Source organism: Falco naumanni, chromosome 13 (assembly GCF_017639655.2).
Source record: "Falco naumanni isolate bFalNau1 chromosome 13, bFalNau1.pat, whole genome shotgun sequence".
In the NCBI taxonomy this organism is placed as follows: domain Eukaryota; kingdom Metazoa; phylum Chordata; class Aves; order Falconiformes; family Falconidae; genus Falco; species Falco naumanni.
The window spans coordinates 10,635,931-10,654,782 of NC_054066.1; the positions used below are offsets into that span (position 1 = coordinate 10,635,931).

General features: G+C 39.1%; 1 protein-coding gene across 10 annotated transcripts in view; it reads right to left on the bottom strand.

The window, feature by feature from the left end:
• The window catches only part of DOCK10 (dedicator of cytokinesis 10), a 134,094-nt gene that overhangs the window by 43,840 nt on the left and 71,402 nt on the right, over window positions 1-18,852 (bottom strand). For 9 of the 10 annotated variants that reach the window (XM_040612984.1, XM_040612982.1, XM_040612985.1 and 6 more), the window contains exons 15-24: window positions 13,339-13,461; window positions 11,957-12,036; window positions 10,269-10,456; window positions 9,573-9,638; window positions 8,623-8,715; window positions 6,626-6,749; window positions 6,353-6,474; window positions 5,593-5,679; window positions 4,960-5,052; window positions 2,788-2,906 (exon numbers count right to left, since the gene is read on the bottom strand). In XM_040612984.1, the coding sequence (XP_040468918.1) occupies window positions 2,788-2,906; window positions 4,960-5,052; window positions 5,593-5,679; window positions 6,353-6,474; window positions 6,626-6,749; window positions 8,623-8,715; window positions 9,573-9,638; window positions 10,269-10,456; window positions 11,957-12,036; window positions 13,339-13,461 (1,095 nt within the window). The remainder of the gene's footprint in view (window positions 1-2,787; window positions 2,907-4,959; window positions 5,053-5,592; window positions 5,680-6,352; window positions 6,475-6,625; window positions 6,750-8,622; window positions 8,716-9,572; window positions 9,639-10,268; window positions 10,457-11,956; window positions 12,037-13,338; window positions 13,462-18,852) is intronic. The other variant, XM_040612980.1, reaches the window with a different exon arrangement.

The following is an 18,852-nucleotide window of genomic DNA, read 5'->3' on the forward strand; positions in this document are numbered from 1 at the left end:
ATTCTTCTGCTATTGTAACCTCATTTAAAACAGTCCATGAGGGCTGTGGTACAAATGATAAACAGCATGCACAGACACCGTCCCACTGGGAAAACAGTCACTCCTTGGGCCCTCCACCTGCATGGATTGTGCTGTTATATATTCATCTAACAAAACGCATCCGGTTTTAATCATTATAACTGTACAGACATTACAACAAAAGAAAACTGTTAACTAACCAAAGTTTATACAGACCTTGGTTGGTAAGAAATAAGAAAAATGAGAGTATGTTATTGAAACAGAGAGGCAAAAGCCTCTTTCTCTGGGAATGCTAAGTGTCAGGTTCTCTCAGATCTTGGTAATTCTGTAAAGCTCTGACACTTTGCTCATGATGGCACTGCTAATCAAAGGCAAACAGAAGCCTAGGCTCAAGCCCGAGCAAGACCCTCTCCTGCCCTGTTTCCCCAGAACCTCGGACTCAGCCCCAGCACGAGTGCCCAAGCATTCAGGAGCAAAAGCTGAGCATAGCACCCGTGCAGAACTGAGAGGCTGGACACTTGGTGCAACCATAGATACTTCAAGCTTCTGCAGATCAGCTTGGTGATCAGCAGCAGGGGAGAAAATTGCCTGGGACATGCTGGCACCCACTGTCACAAACACAGCTTCTGACGGAAGAGGTGGTGCTACTTGAGACCAAGTGCTCAGCAAAGTTTTATCTTCAACTTGTACCTGGGACATCTTTGTTTGGGATCATCCTGTTTCAGAAAACACAGGTCTGAGCAAGAATTCTTCAACTTAACCATGAGATTAACCATGAGATCATTGCGATCTCATTTTTTCAGGATACTTAATATAGAAAAGACTGCAATTTTATAATTATATTTTTATGTTAAAAGAATGGGGAAGAAACAGTTCGTGATTCTCAAATGTGAAAAATTAGCAAACTGTATCTCTAATTCAGGGGTATGCATAATAATGGTATGACTAAAACGGATTGTTAATATGCCTGACTCTGGTCCACATACAAATATTCATTTTAACTAGTATGGTGGTTTGAGTGTTTAGTACCAATTCTTATTGGATTCAAAAGCTTTGTAATTCTTTTAAATCAGATTTTTTCATATACCTTACTTCTTGCTGTTAGTAGAAGTAAAACTTGTAGCAAAACACAAAAGCTATGACAAAATTAGTTGTACCCATTTTGATTCTGCAGCCTTTATTATGATTTGAAATTGAAATAAGTTCTGGCAAAGATGAGACAGAGAAATGATGACATGACTGGGCCTCCAGACAAGTAAATAACCCTGAGAGAGTATAAAAGGAGTAATGTTTTTTCCCCAACACATAAGCCAATCTATGCTCTCATTCTGTTGTTGTTGCTTTTAATATGTTCAACACAAGCTGCTTCAAGCTATTCAGAACAAAATACAATGTGTATATATAGGACACATCAATGAATGGCACACACAGCAGACGTGTGTATTCCTGTTGACATCAACTCTATCAACACAAAAGCTACCACACATACAAGAAAAACACTGAGAATATTTTCATTTTTTGGCCAGATGGGCGTATAATCAAATCTGAAGCAAAAAAAAATTAACATCCTTCCATTTTTCCACCTAATCATTAAAAATATTTTTTAAAACAGCTGCTTCTTCTATAGCACTTATTTTCCAGTCACTTAACCCATACCAAAATTCTAGCCTGGGACACAATTGTTCATTCTCTCTAGCCTTAACTTCAGTTCATCTGTTGGCCATAACAGGGTCCCAAACAAAGGTCTGACTTCTGCAGACAGTTCCCTTTGCAGACAGTATGCACCGATGAAATGACACTTTTACAAGGAGAGGTTCTTCTAATCCTAGTGCCTAGGTGTGGTAAACTTGGACTTGGCTCTGCAAGGTATCATGATCCTTTGATAAAGGATATTGAAACTAGCTTTCCAAGGCTAAGATAAGGAATTCTGCTTCCTTGCTCCTTGAAGTTTTCCTAATTAATCCTTCTTCAGAAACTAATTCTGAAGAGCAATTTGTTGAAAGAAAGAAAGTATACTGAGAGCAGATTAGTCTTAACAGGGTTGCTGAGGACAGTTGTTATTTTTTCCTACTAGTTGTATTGTAGTGCCTATGTTTAGCTACGGGCAGAAGCACAACAAAAACACCTCTATGGTCAAAAGAAAATGCAATGAAACTTTCTGTCCTCCTGCAGAGACCAATAATAATCTCTCCAGTATTTTTTTTCCCTGCTGCCCTGATTAACAGCATCAATAAAGACAATTTCATTATGTGAGGGGTGAGAGACTCAGCAAATCATTCCAGCTGTTTGCCTGCTCACTGGAAAATGCTTCCATTGCTCTTCAGTTACTGCTGATACACTCCAATTAAAAAATGCCCCAGAACAGTGTAACCTGGTTGTTTGACTCTGCATTGGATGTGGCAAGATGCCAAGCTCTTCCTATGCTCAACTCCACATCCTCAGACCCAAACATAAACCAAACCAGATATTCAGCTTTGTTAGGAAGCACTTGGCTCCTTAAGAATGAGACCTTTACCTGCGGTTGTCTCAGGGTACAGAGACAGGTCCATCATAGTCAGTGATGTCCTGGTTGGTATCAGTCAGCTGCATGATACCATGCTCTTCCATGCATTATTTGCAGAGCCCTGTCTTAAGGGGGAAGCAGGCATTCTCACCTACTAAAGTCTAAATGTCATAGTCAACCTTTGTAAAAGCAGCTAAAATTGGACTATCATCTACATTTGCACTCTAGAGTGAATTCTTTTCCTCCTACAGAAAATACTCAGATACCTGGTCACAGCTGTTGCAACTTCATCATCACTGTTTTGCACCAAAACCCAGAAGAGCTGATTCAGTATTACAGGAAGAAAATTCATAATTACATGGATCTTCTCGATCCTCAGCAAATTCTGTAACAGATATAAGAAAGAAAATGAGGGATTTCCAATACAAGCAATGAAACTTGATTTCCTGCTTCAGCAGGTAAAATGCAGCACAGCCACTGGTGTAATAGCAGTAGGAAAACAGGACAACCAAGTACAGAATGGTTTCCCATAGAGTTTGTTTCAAATATGACCATCAACACAGTTGTAGGTATTGTCCGCTTTTCAGAAATCCAGTATTTTGCTTTGCCCTGACTTAAGGGTGAGAGGTAAAAGAGAGAGAAAGCAAACACAAATTTCACATTTCACTAAGGATATGTATGTAAGAGAAAGAAAAGAACTTAATCCCTGTTCTCAAGACATGCATTTCCTTACATTTTTAGGAAAAATCATTCCTTTTATGCAGAGACCTGATAAAGTGAGCTTATTTTGGCTAAAACAATTATGTTAAAAGCATATTGGTAAAAAGTAGTATTAACACTCTGACTGAACTGACATTATATTATCTTCTCTGATCAAGGATGATATTGAGCTTTTAATTAAAAAAAGCCCCAAACTCACTCATTTGTATTCCTCCTAGTTTTCATTTCAGTCATTTCCAAATTATTCCAGAATTTCTTCAAAGGTGTTAGTGATTTATAAAGAAAAGCAAAACACTCTGGGCAAAACTACTTATTTCCTGGTTATATTGCATAGTTGAACCCTTGTTGCATATGACGCTATCTCTATATTCTAATAAAATTACTGAAATCTTTTTTAAAAGGTAAACTACAAACAGCAAGTAAAAAACATCGCAATTTTGGTAGTTTAACTGACTTACTGTCTAGAAAGTTGGAAACCTTTTATGGATTCCTAAACTTTGTCCAATATGCTCAATGGCTTTCCAAAAATCAATAGTTAAGAATTTCATTCTGGAGAGGTGTAACCTCTAAATCAGTCTGATGCTTTGATTTTTTAAAACATCCCTTAATCATTTCTTTAAATCAAGACTATTTAAGAACAAAGCAATTCTTTTCAGGTCTACCTGCATCTATCAAAAAAAGTAGTAGCCACCTTTAGGGACATGCCCAGAGAACTGCCATGATTTATTGGAACTTTATATTTGCTTATTAAAGCAAAAATCTCTTCCCAAGCAGCTTTATAAAATCTGGTTAAGGTACAGTCAAACAGGAAAACATAAATGAAGTAAAGAGGAAAAGCACCTACATGATGGTAACATCTAAACCCCCAAACACCTGTTAGATATTACAGACGGCTAAATGGAAAAATAATAAATAAAACTCATATGTACAATGTTTTAAAGCTAGCACTGTGGAACAGTGTCACAGCTACCCTTCAGTCCTCTTGTTTATCCTCCTGTTAAAGTTCAGTAAATGGCTTGCAAAGCAAGAACTCTGAATGTCATCATTCACGAATAGGTAAAGAATCACGGCCCTACATTTACCTGCTGCTCTTGTCACTACAATTGTTACTACAATGCTCTCGTCATAACAATTTGCTTGTTACACTCCTCCTTTCTCACAGCTTTTGTCCTCTACTGAACACGGTCCCATTTAATGCAGTACTTGCTTATTCATTTCATCTCTGCAAAAAGGGTACGTTCCTTCTGATTTCAGAACGTGATAGGCAACAAGCACCCTTGATTTATACATACATATTTCCCCAAACAGCCCTTTGGAGAGCATCCAGATGATTAGAGTGAAAGTACGAAGAGCCAAGTAGGAGGTAAGCATACAACGCATCTAAGGCAAGAGAGGACTAGCAGGAATACCGCAGCTCCATAGGCTACAGCTCCTTTTCCCAGACTTCCCTAGAGCAACATCACACTATCCTTTAACAGGGTTTGAGGCTTAGCATAGGCTGGATTATCAAAGCTGATGGGGCAGATGCAGCCATGCTCTAAAGGAGAGGGGATAGGAGACAGCGCTGTGACCAGTCACACCAAGTCCAACTGAAGATGTCACGGACCCATGGCCCCCTGAGAAGTCTGTGCCATGTTTAGAGTTGTGAAGTGATGGATCAGTTGAGAGAAAGCCCTAAATACAACTTTACAGCACAGTTTGTGCTGCAGGTTACTTACCTTACAAGAATTGATAAAGTTTGAGGTAGGAGGCTGGGACAGATCCTTTTCCCTTTCCTGGCACTGATGGAAAAAGTTATTCAGGTATGGGTCCTAAAACGATAAACATTCACATTAATATGTATTATAGAAAGGATTAGAATTCAGCTCCATGAATTGGTTACAGCAACCACCTGTGATATCAAAGAACACACTTGGACCCACTGCCTCAGACACAAGACAGACAGATCAACTTAATTTAGCTGGACCCATCGCCCAGCACAGCTGCTTTATATAACTTATTTCTAGGTGCTTTGACTACACAATTTTTTTCAGTGTTGTGAGCAATATTTTTTTCCTTACAATCTCAGGGATTTCAGTGGCCAGATTTTTACTTCTTCCTGGCATTCACAATTTAATTTCTTGCTGTCTAAACAGATATTCCATGATTTTTATGTTGGTATTAATCTTAAATAATTTATCTTTTATCCTTAAAATGTGTGTTCTGTCATTGTCATCTTGCCCTTCTACATTCAAATAACCTTTAAAAGTTAGTGAAACAAATTCACACAAGATTTTAAAACATCTTTCAGACATCCCTTGACACTTTTTCTTTGTAAGCAGGTAACAGAGCTAAGAGGAAATTTGGCTTACCTGAGTATTTACTGTCGATACAACAAAAGTAGAGACTTTGAAAAGTGGTTTCCCACTATCTACCCATTTTACATCACAGCCGATCTGCTATTAAACAAAAAAAAAAAAAACAAAAACAAACAACCACATTTTCCCACTTATTTCCTATTTATTCAAGTCTGCATCAAATTTTCACTGCATAGCTTTGCACATGTGCGTGCATGAACTGTGCAGGCTACTGTGCTTTGACAACCACAGAACCGTTGCAATACAAACTCACTTTTCAGCACAAGCCCCCAACCATTGTCATTCAAGGGACCAGATCACTGTCCCACCCTGTCCTCATGACAAACACACACAAGGAGGCAGATACAATCCAAAGTGGACACGATCAATGGGAAAATAGGGTATCACACCACAAAACTGGAGAATGAAGCATGATTGTGGATCACGTCAGCAGCAGAATGAATGACGTCACATGGCCTGAGTTTGTGAAAAGAATCTGTCTGGTCACTCTCATTCACTCTTTGGAGAAACTGGGTATACTATTGTTATAAAATACACTTTTTCCATATACACTTGTGAATCAGCAACATATGACTCTCAGTGCAGTGGTACATATCTTCGTTTATGTGGTCTATGATATGCACATGAATATTCTAAAACAGATACCCTATCTGTCATTTACACTTCCAGGTATGTGCAAATGCAAATCTCATGTAAAACATCTGGAAATAAATGCTCTGCGCCATTTGAATAATATGAAAGTACGACTTAATACCTTTCCACTAACTGGCTCTTGAAGACTCAAGTAATTGGGAGGCAGACTGCTTGCCACTGGCACGTTGTGTTCTTGCGAAGCTAACTGGGCATCTTTCAACAAAGGAAGCCATGTGTATCCCACTGTGCACAAGAACAAATCAATATGATTCTTTGGAAAAACAAGCTTCTCAAGTTCAAAGGAAGACAATAATATCCAGCCAGAAATTCTGCAATCCTTATTTGAATGTACATAATTTATATTTATAATTGAAAGTAATTCTACTACAGGTACCTGGTGTTTCCAGAGCCTCTTTCTTTTTGGCATTAGCTTTTGCATTTATGTCACAGGTGACATGATAAAATGAAAACAGAATGTGGTGTTTCTTATGGAGTTGAGTGGGAAGTTCAATTTTCACCTGAAATGTAAAATGTTACACCTCACTTTAGTTTAAGAATAGATTAAACCAGGCATCAGAGATGGTCTAAATGAGTGCCATCTCTCTCTACACAGAGGTCTAAGCACAGCCTGCCTTCACTGGCTAATGTTTGCGTGCATGGGTAATAGATGCTCTCTTAAGGAAATTGGGATGATCACCCATCACTTTTACTTAAAACAGGTTTTTTTCCTGTCTGTCTTGTGGATGGATATTTGCATTTATGATGAAAGAGTGTAAGATGAAAGAGGACAGAACTAAAGAGTGATGGACCCAGCTTAGAAGTGATCACCTGCACTCTAGCAGCCATAAACAGCCATCACTATTCTCATATTTTCAGGATGACCAAACCACAAACTAAAACAACATCTCTGCTTACTGCTTCATCATCATTTCAAGGCAAAGACCAAGTAATAAAGGCTGACACAAAAATAAAAGTTTATTTACAATTTCTGCTCAGTCTTAAATCCCATATCATGCCATCCATGAATCACTACAGATTGGGTTTGAGATATTATTAACCTATTGGAATAAAAATACAAAATAATCAAAACATGTTACAAGAACTAATAAAAAAGACCCTTCGCCCTTGTGAGCTATAATAACATTTATCCAAGCTAATCCTATGCTTGAAGTAAGGTTTAGAAATTGTTGACCAATGTAAATCAGCTTATAGGTAAGAATCTAATACCATAATCATAGATATGAAATGGGGATTCAGACATGGAGATTAAGACAACTTTCTTGATAACATACTGCATTCTTTTAAAGACTGCACTTGCTTTACTAGGAACATTCAGTACAGGTGCACACCTCTTCCAGCCAAATCAGCTATTAAGATCTGAATTAGCTCTTTGTTCAAGTTGAAAATAATCTGCCCCAACCAGATGGCTCACTAGCATCACATGAAGAACGTTTTCAGAAGTGTTAAAACCCCAAACACTGCTGGCAAAGGGGTAGCGGGGGCTGCAAGATCTCTGAAGATGTAATGCTTGAAGTTCTACCTCCACTCCTAAACACAAAGCTTAAAATTGATACTTCACCGGTAGTTGTACATTATCTGCTAATCTTGTCCCTGTGTTTTATGAAGTAAATTTTAACTGAAAAAAAGGAAGTTTTTCCAAGATCAAGCCAACAGTTTGGAAAACACTGGCTATATACTAATGCTGTTTGCCAGCCTTACTGTTACACATAGAGCTGTAGTGGAAAATCCAGAACAGACATGTGACATTCACAGGCCACCAAACACACTAGTCACTGAAAGGGTGGAACTAAGTTCACCTGCAGAAAGCCTGGGGAATCAATACTTGGCTTTGGTCAAGCATAAAGATGCATACGGGACTAACATTTGGCAAAGGCCCAGGAGTGAACTCTATTCTATAGGTGCATCCTCAAACGCACCAGCTAAATGACTTGCTGCAGCCACTACATGTCACTGAATATTCTGTTCAGACCACCGGATCAACCAAAAGGCCCCAGTGCAGATCTTGTATCTGAAAGGGATTTGTTCTGACATTTGGCTCCACCCTTCATCATAATTACTGTTTCCATTAAATCCAGAGATGCAGCTGGACCCTTAACGTAATCCAGATGTGCATTTTAGAAAGCTAGACTGTTCCTAATTAATTCTACAGCATCTTAACTGTACTCAGAACATCTTACAACAGGATTCACTGTGATGATTTAAGAAAACCCCAAACAACAAAAGGTGAGGCTGTATGTAAATCTGCATAACACAGGCCCATCCAGATACACAAGCTATTGTAACAGAAGTATTCTTTACACATATTTTTCTGTCTCATTGGCAAACAAGTGAGATTGGCTGATGTTTACTGAAAGAAAAAAACAGACTGACCTCATCATAGAAATCAGGATTCTGGGAATGATGTAGCACAGCGGTGTAGGCTGCTGTTGTAAATAATGGTCCACCTGGCTTCCCATAAATACACTGATAAAAGTAACATGCTTTAATTACATTGTGAAATTCTGATGATGATACTACTCTTGGTATATCTAATATGCATGTACACTGGAAACAATGTCATTAAAGATTGATAGTTACTTTGATCAAATATTAAAAGAAATATTTTAAGTGATCAAACCTTCATACATACTTCTAGTGAAAGTCTATTGATTCTGTGAAAATTACCCTGCACTCTACTAAGCAATGCAGATTCCTTAGACTTACTCCTTGCTGTTATCAATTTAAAAGTTTTCTGAAAAAAACTACAAATGCAATTGCACTTTTATGCAGTTCAATACACAATACAATGCCTTTACTGACTTTTCAGCATTACAAAAGCTACCCCAGTTAACAATCTCCTTGCTGGCAGAGTCCAGTCTGGAGGATCTTGGTTACTGAGTGATGGCAACTTATTAGTGGGGAAACTACAGTACAACAATACTACACAGTAGCCCTTGGTCAATAGCAAAGTTAAGAATTAAGTCTAAGGTTTCTCTAATTTTATGCTCCTCTCTTTTCAATCAAATGTCCGGAGCTCAGTAAGAAGTGTAGGGTAAAAGGTAAATTTTAGAATAAGCAAGTTGCACTGTAAAAAATGGTTAAGTTTTCTAATATTGTCTTCTTTCTCCTCCACCAGTTAGAGCTGGCACTGCAAAATGGCACTGTGTGAGCTGGAATCATTATGACTAGGTGGGATCAAAGAGAATCACAGTGCACATGTAGAAGGATGCACGATAACATTTGCTCTTCAATTGTTCTGAGTTAGTATAGCCCCAATTCCTTGGTTTGCTAAGTAATGTACTCCGAAATATTGTTCTCTGAATATATTCTCACTGGCTCACCTTCAGTGGCTTCGCTCCTTCTTCATCTGAGCTTTTAAATTCAATGCACACTGTTATATTCCGTGCCTGAAATGACAGGAATGTATTAAAGCTTAGATCAGAAGCGGGGTACCCATAAAAACACAAGCAAACTAAAAGCACTGAAATAAGCTCTTTTCAAAATCTCCGAGAAACATTCAGATGGTAGATGGTGTATCAGCATTTAAAATGTCTTTAAGTCACAGTGCTATCACTAGAAATAATATTTCCAAGAAGAACCAACAAAATCTAACCCAGGCTTCAAACTGACTGTGTAGAAGCAGATTACAAAGTGACCAGCGCCTACCTGTGTCTTGTCCTTAATTAATTTTCAATCACCATGAAAATGCAAGTAGTACTCAAGCTTCATTTAAGAACTAAAAATATTACCCAGATTATTTTTATCTGCGCACATCATTTCATTAAAATACAGCCCTTCTGAAAATTTTGAAAAAGCTATTACCACATTATCTCTGAATCACTGGTACAACTTCACATTAATCCACAGATTCATTTCGTTAAAATCATATTAATGTTTTACTATGGCAAAAATTGAAAAAAAGATCAAAAGCCAAGTCCATGACTCGCATCACCCTTTCCCCCTCCTTGGGTGATGATGAGTACTTTCAATGAGAGCTCACGCAGTACACGACTACCTGAATTGGTCACGTACTGTACCTTGTTGAAGTATTTTTGGCTATCGTACTTGAGGTGTTTTGGATATACGTATATTTGGTTCTTGTATACTCTGTAAGGGCGAGAATATTTTGTTGATTCCTGTACAAACTCCTCAACTTCCACTGTAGGTGGATGCTCCTTTATGTCATTAAATGGCTTGATTGGAATAAAAGATGAAGTTACACAGTCTTCAAAAGAACAGAAAAGAAAACCATCACATATTATTGTTTGCTTTACAGGCTTACTACTTAGAATAAGTAATATTGAGATGGAACCAGTAAAATCCTGGCTGAAATCGCAAAGAACAAGTAATGTGGTGGGAGCTTCAGGAGACTTTTCCTCTTTTGCCCTTTGCTAGAGCTATGTGAGTTTGGCTTCCCCCCCGGCAGCAGAAAGGCAGAAGTTTTGTTTCAGGTTAAACTGTCAGACAATATCCCCTGATGCACCATGGCTCCAGCCCTTGTTGTAGCTAGAGTAAATAAAGTCTTATAAAAACAAAGATCTACTTCTGTTGTTGAAAGCAAATTGATGCTAATGTGAAGCAGGGTAGTGTCGGTCCCTAGAGACATGACTGTATTGGCAAACTGTTGACAAGATCTTTGGCCAACTTCCTTTTCAGTGGCTTTGCTTGGCAATGAAAGATTTTTAGCACTAGCCTGGCATGACTGACTTTGGGTGGGAAGGAGCTGTTGTAACAGAACCGGTTACTGCTATTACAAGGCTTCCTTCAGAGCTGGCTGAAGTCAAGGTGGAGATTTTAATGAATCCTACGGCACGGAAGTTTTCTGGTACAGTTTTAAAATTATTTTACAGCCTTATTCAGAGCAAGACAAATTTTCCCCATGCCAAAGAAATGTTTCAGCTGTTACTCTAAAAGAGTGATGGAATTTTCATTGACTTTCCACAGGAACTGTGCACTTAACAAGCACATACACTTTAAAGCCAGACTTCACCCGGCCACAGGGCACACCAAGTAAAGGAACAGTACAAGGCCCAAGCTGCTTTGGACCATTTCGTGTACTCCGAGACATCAGTTTCTTTTAGTTTCAAAAATAAAAATTGCTTTTTAAATGTTAGGGTAACTATGTTATTTATGTAATACCATATTAAGATGGTATAAAGATGTGTGATGATAGGCTTCAGGGGAATTCCATGGTCCTGAGTTTTTGCAACAGTGGCTCACAGAAGCATGGCCCTTGAAACAGAAAGTTTAAAAAGAAATAAAAGACCCAGCAAGAAGCATCTGTCTTAGCAGCTGCTGCACTGGTGCCAGAGTGGCCTCTGAATGAAGTCCTCCACCTAGTCTACATTCTTGAAACCTGCTCCATCTCCCAGATGTTCACAGAGAATATGAGCATCACAGCCAACCAACAGTGCAAGGCTGTTAACTTCAAGCTACAGAAGTCCACTCAGTTCTTTGACCTAATCCCTTAGGGAACAAAAAATGGTGGTCCTTGATTCAGCACGTTACGTTCCATATTGCTGGGGTATATCTGGCCAGGTACAGGATGAAACAAAAAAAATGGTGTAATTGAACGAAAACAGATCAAGAACACTCCCCTGCATACATTTTTCTATACCTCAACGGGCTCTTCTACCAGAACTGTCTCAAGGCAGCAATTATGGCTGAAAAATCTATGACAGTGCCCTATTTAATTATAATAATTAATTATAAAGTGGAATCATACTTGGATGTTCCAAAGGAACACAATCAACTGCAATCTCCAAACAGCCAGGTATAGTCTGTATTTTGCTAATCTTCTCTGCTCTGCAATGACAGAAATGAAAACATTTTAGAAAATTAGAACAAGGGAGATGAGACCCATCACAGGAATTAATCTAAAATGAAAAACAGACCATAATTTGAAATATAAATGTATATTAAACACATTTAACATACACCTATTGGCTATTAAACTCAAATCAAATGCAACAGCAGGAAACAAATGTGGTTTGTTTTATTTTGTTTTTTTTTTTTTTTTTTCTTTCTTGGCCTTGTTCCTACCTTCTTTTTGCAAGCAATATTATAGCATATTTTGTAGAAAAGGAAGAAACTGATGAGCCAGACCTTATGAGAATTAACTTACCCACGTTTTGTTTCTAAAATATGAATCAAATGTTCTCTAAAAGGAATTCAATGACCACTGAGAGGAGTTCACAGCACCATGGCTTCTGCAAGGGCCATGCTGAAAAGGGACCAAGACATAGTCCTCGTGCCCAAGCAATCTGAGAATTGCCAAAACTGTGCTAAATTTCTTTTATCTAGGAGATGCTTTAGACAGACAAACCCAGTAGTGGTGACTAATAAGAGTAGTCAGAGTTTCAGTAAAGTTTCCTGACCAGTAACAGCAAGATGGCACAAGAGGTTAAGGGCCCGATCCAATCCCTGTAGCTGACATTCAATCTTTCTATCATCTATTTTATATAAATGGAACAGGATAACTTAATTAATTCATTCCTAGGCACATTTAGAGTGGAAGAGACAGGAAGAAATTCATGGTTCAATTCTCAAATCACTTATCCAGTATAAACAAAGACTCCGCTCTAAAATTATCCTGATTTACACCTGTGTGGAAGACTATCCAGCCAAACTGCTATTCACTAATTTACAAACTGTTAAACATTTGGAGAAGTGTTTTCCCTCCAGTGTCCACTCTGCAGTTTGTCATGGAGACTCAAACAGACAAAAGCAAGGAGTGGGGAAACCATTCAAGAATGCTTTTTCATTTTTTTCCCCTCTCTTCCCCATCCCCTCCCTCCTTTTTTTCCTTGAGATAGTTTTCTTTTATTGTTTACTTCACCTGCATCTCTCCTGATGGAAGCTAATTTAAGGAATCACTATCTTTAGTTTATAACATTTATTAATGTGCCAAAGGATGTTTCAGTTTTCCTGGAAAGTCCAACCCAAAGTACTCTTTGGCAGGTAAATAGGCTAATGGAAAAAACCCAATTTAATACGGCCACTTTGGCACACTGTGTTAAATGAAGAAAAAAAAAGCTGTGAAAATTACTCTGCACAGCTTTATAAAGCTTTTATTCCTTCTCAAACTAAATTAAAACTGTTCCTTACCTTCTGTATTCTGTTATTAGTTTAATCAAATCTTCCATGGAAATCTTATTACTTTCTTGCCTGAATAAAGGTGAGAATCGTGAGTCTCTGTCAACATTTCCCTGATTATCTTTGAACACTGGTCTATAATGAAAGAAAAATTACATGTTTATAAACACTCACCCACACATATATATATATGAACATTTGAAATTGTCATGTAATCTTTTAACAAGGTTATGATATGAATTCTTACACAAATTGGGCTCTCTGCAGAGCTTCAAACAAGAACGCTCTTCTGAGCTGTACATTTGCAGAAGCATAGGCAATTTCAGTTTAATTTCATTGCAATCCCAGTTCTGCAAAAACGTAAGACCTTGTTTAATCTTACACTATGCAGGCAGTCCCCACGGACTGCAGGTGCAGTATGACTACTCACAGTTCAGAGTTGCTGCAGTTTAATGCTACAACATATAATCATCCAGTTCAGCATCCATCCTTTCTGCCCCCCTCTCCTGTAGCTAACTCTCACTTCATAAAGCTGGAAGCATCCAGCACCTCACTAGAGCCAGCTCTCTGCTCCCACCTGCCCCTCTGTCACCCCGGCTGCAAGGCTGCCTTCTCCAAACTCTTGGCAAGCCCTTGGGGCAGCCCCAGAGAGGCCAGCCCTGGCTGAGCGCCACATCTCCTGGGTCTGGTGGGACTTTACCATCTTGCTCACGCATCAAGGGCAGGACTCCTCACTTCAACAAAGAGACTGGCTCCTTGCTTCAGGGAAGCATTCTGAAGAATTCATTACCATCAATAGGTAGTTTCATCCATGAAGTTATTGTCCAATGAAAATCATGATAATTTTAAATAACAGAAATTACAGCAAGATGTCAAATCCCAACCACTATATCTCACCATGTAAAGAAACATATGCTTTTGCAGAGCCAGGTTAGAGACCCGTACTGAATCTTCCCATGCATTACATTTGTTCCATGTCCTCCAAGAGAATGGCACCAGCTCACTGGGGCTTACCTTTCCTTCACAAAACAAGTTTGTGGAACATGGACTAAATTTTTTGTGAACCATCTACAAAGTGCAAATTGAAATGGAAAAAAAGGATATCGGTCTATAACTGGAAACAATACATATCAGCTCCTATGCACATGGGAAAATATTCCCAGATATTACCATTCTTGATCATGGACACAGGCAGGATGATTTAATGAAGACATTCCAGTGCCCTTTGTATATCCCCAAGGGTCACACACGCTGGCTGGGTTGGATAATGTAACAGCTATCCAAATTAGCAAACCTTGGATTCAACTGTTGTACGCAAAAATATTGCTTAACAAAAGTAAAATGTTCTTGACACTAAGTGCTGTTCTGTGAATCATTTGGCCAATCTTGCTTCCTTAATTTACTTCTCTGTTCCACTGCCAGTGAGAAGAAGAATTTATGCCAGCACAAATTGTTGCCAGATGCAAAATAATGGAGTAAACCTTTGGAAGAGGATCCCAAGAATAAGTATAAATGCACCGTGTCTTAACTTAATTAATTGAAAGAAGCACCACTATTTCATTTCTTTGCAACTGTAAAGAATAATCAGCTCTTTTCTATTAGATTTTTGCCTCCAGCAGCTAGAGGGGATAAGGTCCACACCAACATGCCATGTCAAAAATCTTACGTTAGGGAGAAACCAGACCCAATTTCTGGCAGCCACCACTTACTTTACAAATCCTATTAAACTGTTGTCAGAGAAAAAAAAAAAAAAAGAAAAAAAAAAGATAAGATTTACTAATTATTACAGCATTGGTGACACTACGATATTTTTTGGACTCAGCACTGCTTTCCTCTCCAGACTAACAGAGAGGACTAAAACATTTGGTGATTTCTGCTGTGCCACTGGCTCTCCAATGTGATGCTGAGCACACCCAGGCCCTGGTGGAACTTATTAACTAATTCCAGTGCAGGCTCTGACACCGAACAAACCACTGCTCAGCACAGCAGGTTGTAAGGGCACTCACCAAGGAAGGGCTGGGGTTGTTCATAGTGTAAAAAGAAAAAGCAGCAGGTCTGTGCTGGAAGTAGCTCACTCCAGGTCAGTGGTGCTGAGCACTGCCTCCTGGGAGGCTCAGGGACTTGGCATTGTCACCTCCTCTCCTCCAGCCACTCTGGAGTCACAAGGGCTTTACAGAATCTTCCTGCCTACCACCACTCCTGCCCAGCATCGGTGCTCCCTGGGTATCATATGCCCCACCTCTAGAACTGATCCTCATCAGCTCAGCAGCGTATCCCAGCCTAAATACAACATCTATAATAAAATCAAAGACATGAAACCAGGGATCTGCAGTACAAAACAGGTAAGTAGTTTTACACTCCAATTTACACATAGTACTGCATTTATGTAATGATCTTGCCACTACAAGAGCAGTTTAGATGAAATTGCAGTAGAGCAATTGAAAACAAGATAAACCTTCTCAAAAACAGGTATATTATATGTACTCAGGGAAGAGTTAGATGGCTTTACGCTGATCAAACTGTACTGGTGTCTCCATTTCCCTGGCTCATTAAAGCTGGAGAATTACCAGAGCAGCAAGTACTGCGTGTATTACGTCTACAGTTAAGTAACCGCAATCCCATGTTTCACTAGATCCTTCCAGGCTGCTGGGTGCAGACAGAGCAAGAGTGCTCCTTGTCACAGTGAACATCCCAAAGGTGTTTCAGAATGATATCTGTCACATCAAAGAAAAGGAAACGTAATAAACCATTTCTACAATTCAGGAGTCCAACACTTGCCTAGTATATTAACGGTTCATTACTGCTGGTTATTTGTTTACCAGAGAGATTGGAGTAAGAAAAATGTCACAGAACTAAAATCCTGAAGAGATTCTGAAGGTGTTAATTTAGGGGAAAACAAATGAACAGATTTCACAAAAGAAGCTGAAACATCATCTCAGTATTTAAAGTGTTTCTATGACTCTACTGTTCTGACATCGTTAGCTCATAGTCCACAACCCTAAAAATTCTTTAAGCACGGACAACCTACACAATGTTCATAATTTAACATTGAAACAGCTACTTTTAAAGTAGTGGCTTACAATTTGTGGAAGAATTGCTCACCTCCAAGGTTAGAGATTCAGTGTGAGATCTGCAGCTACTGTAAACCAGTGTTGCCTCGCTACCCTCACCTACATCAACCTATGCCACCTGAGAACCGAACCAGCAGCTGTACAAGCTGTTGAAGGATGAAAATATTAGGCTTTAAAATGTGAGGTATATGAGGGCGGAGAGGATTTGAAGAAACAGCAGAGTGCAAAAACGAATCTCTGTGAGTGATGTTTCCCCACATCTACAATATGTAGCTCAAACACATATTTGCAAACTTTGGCAGTTCTGGCAGTAGTACGAGAATGGAAGATAGATTTGTCACACTGTAATTCTAACACATACTATAATTATACCTGTGAGAGCATACAGTCACCTGATCCCACCAACGCCAGTAAGAAATCAGGGAGGAACCCTGAGTCACGCTTTTGAACGATGCTAACAAACTGGATGCCACATAAGCTAATTATGAGTTTCAGTCACATGCACCATACTCAACTGTCAAGCTTTTGGCTGACTGAATGTACATGTGAAAAAATCACACTGTGGCCATCTGTAACTGCTTTAAAGGGGGAAAATTTCCACACAAAAACAGGAGTGTAGTTAATGCCAGAATGAAATAACTGGAAAACACATTTCCAAACCCCGGGTTTCGCTATTTATCATAGCCAAACCATTTTTTCCCCCTGTAGTGCAATAGCCTCCTGTGGAAACTTTTATTTTCAAGCTGTGAAAATAGAAATAGATTTTATAGGGCCAAATTATACTTTGCTTTTACCAATGAGAGTCCCGAGTAATGTTAATACATAAACAGATGCAAATAAGAGCAGAATTTGACCCAATGAACTAAATAAATTCCTTGTGCAACATCACTGATAGACAAGTTCATACACATGGTGTATTTGGTCAATGACATTTCAACTATGTTGTCTATTAATGTGATTTATAATGAAAACATTTAAGAGCTGATAAACACACTGAAGTATATTTCCTGTAATTAATTCTACAGATGGGAGGAAAGTTTTCAATGGTATGGGCAGTGAAGCACTGAATTAGGATGCCGTCCAAAAATACTGCCTGCTGGAACTGAGGGATGTCCACAGACCCCAGCTATGTCCTCTGCCCATGTGCAGACCACCTGTGTAGCGCACACACAAGTAGTCCGCAAAATGTTGAACTCACTGTGCATTTGCTAACACCTCAAGCATATATTCCCGTTTATATTTGTGAAATCACAGCCAGAAATATTCACTAGACAAACATATTTAGGAACGATTTGATCCTGTCCTAGGGAAAGCAAAAACACAGTATGATGCAGAGGTCTTTACAATCTTATTTTCTAAGACTGTGGACTGCATATTGAAAAAGGAGCCTGAAATTTTGGAGAAATGTGAAACAAGTAGTTGCCATCTCTGAAACTGAAAAGGTATGGGACTAGAGCCAAGGGTTTCCATTGACGAAAAGTTGCAAGGAAACAGACTCAGGAAGGCTCAAACTCCCAGATATTCCCATCCCTGCTGTACAGAGCATCACACGAACAAGCTCCTTTCAAACAGAGCTCTGTTGCTTTCATCCTGTCTTATGTCCTTTATCACATTACAGGGCCAATTAACCATTCTGCACGGGATTCCATAAAGGAAATCTCTGTTCATTTACCCAGTACATGCTGTTGGGTGCAGCATCAGCAACTGCTGTCGTCTGCTTATATGAGCGGCAGGTAAGTAGAGCAATCCATCTATGGAAAACACTTCTGCTCGCATGGCTTTGGTGACTGGAAGTGCTGCTGGTATATACCATGTTACTACAACTCAAAAAACTCACATGCAGGTATAAATCTGGTGGAGCACTATTTTTTTAGTCAAGATTGACCTACACAAGCTTTTATTCCTTACTCCAAAAGAATGTGGCCTCTTATTACAAAATAAATTTATACAGTTATACTAATACGTCTGAAATGACCAAGGAGTTGCCAACTGGTATTTTAATGATACAATACCTGAAATAACACAGAATGGAAAGAAAAATCTTCTGAAAAACACCATTTTCTCAGTGTACCCTAGCTTGACCAGCATTTAAGATGCTATCCACCTTACAGAAGTAAAACTTAATTCATCTCTGTTAGACTTCCTTGGGCAGAGTAAGACCTGCAGCTGCAGTTTGGGCCGAGGCACAGTACTGTGTAACACGCTTGAGCAGCACAGCTGCAGCACATACACAGCCCAGCATCTGCGTACCAACATAGCACAGCCCAGCCTGAACCCTGCTCTGCCTACCGCCCTGCACCCAGAGCAACTAGGCGATGCCACATGGAGAATCCTACAGAAGTGAAATGCACCTCCTTCAAGATAAGAACACCACCTTTTTGTATTTTTTTTTTTTTTTAATTGCAAGAAACACTCTGGGATGAGGTTTGCTGAATACATGGAAGAATGTTTTAGC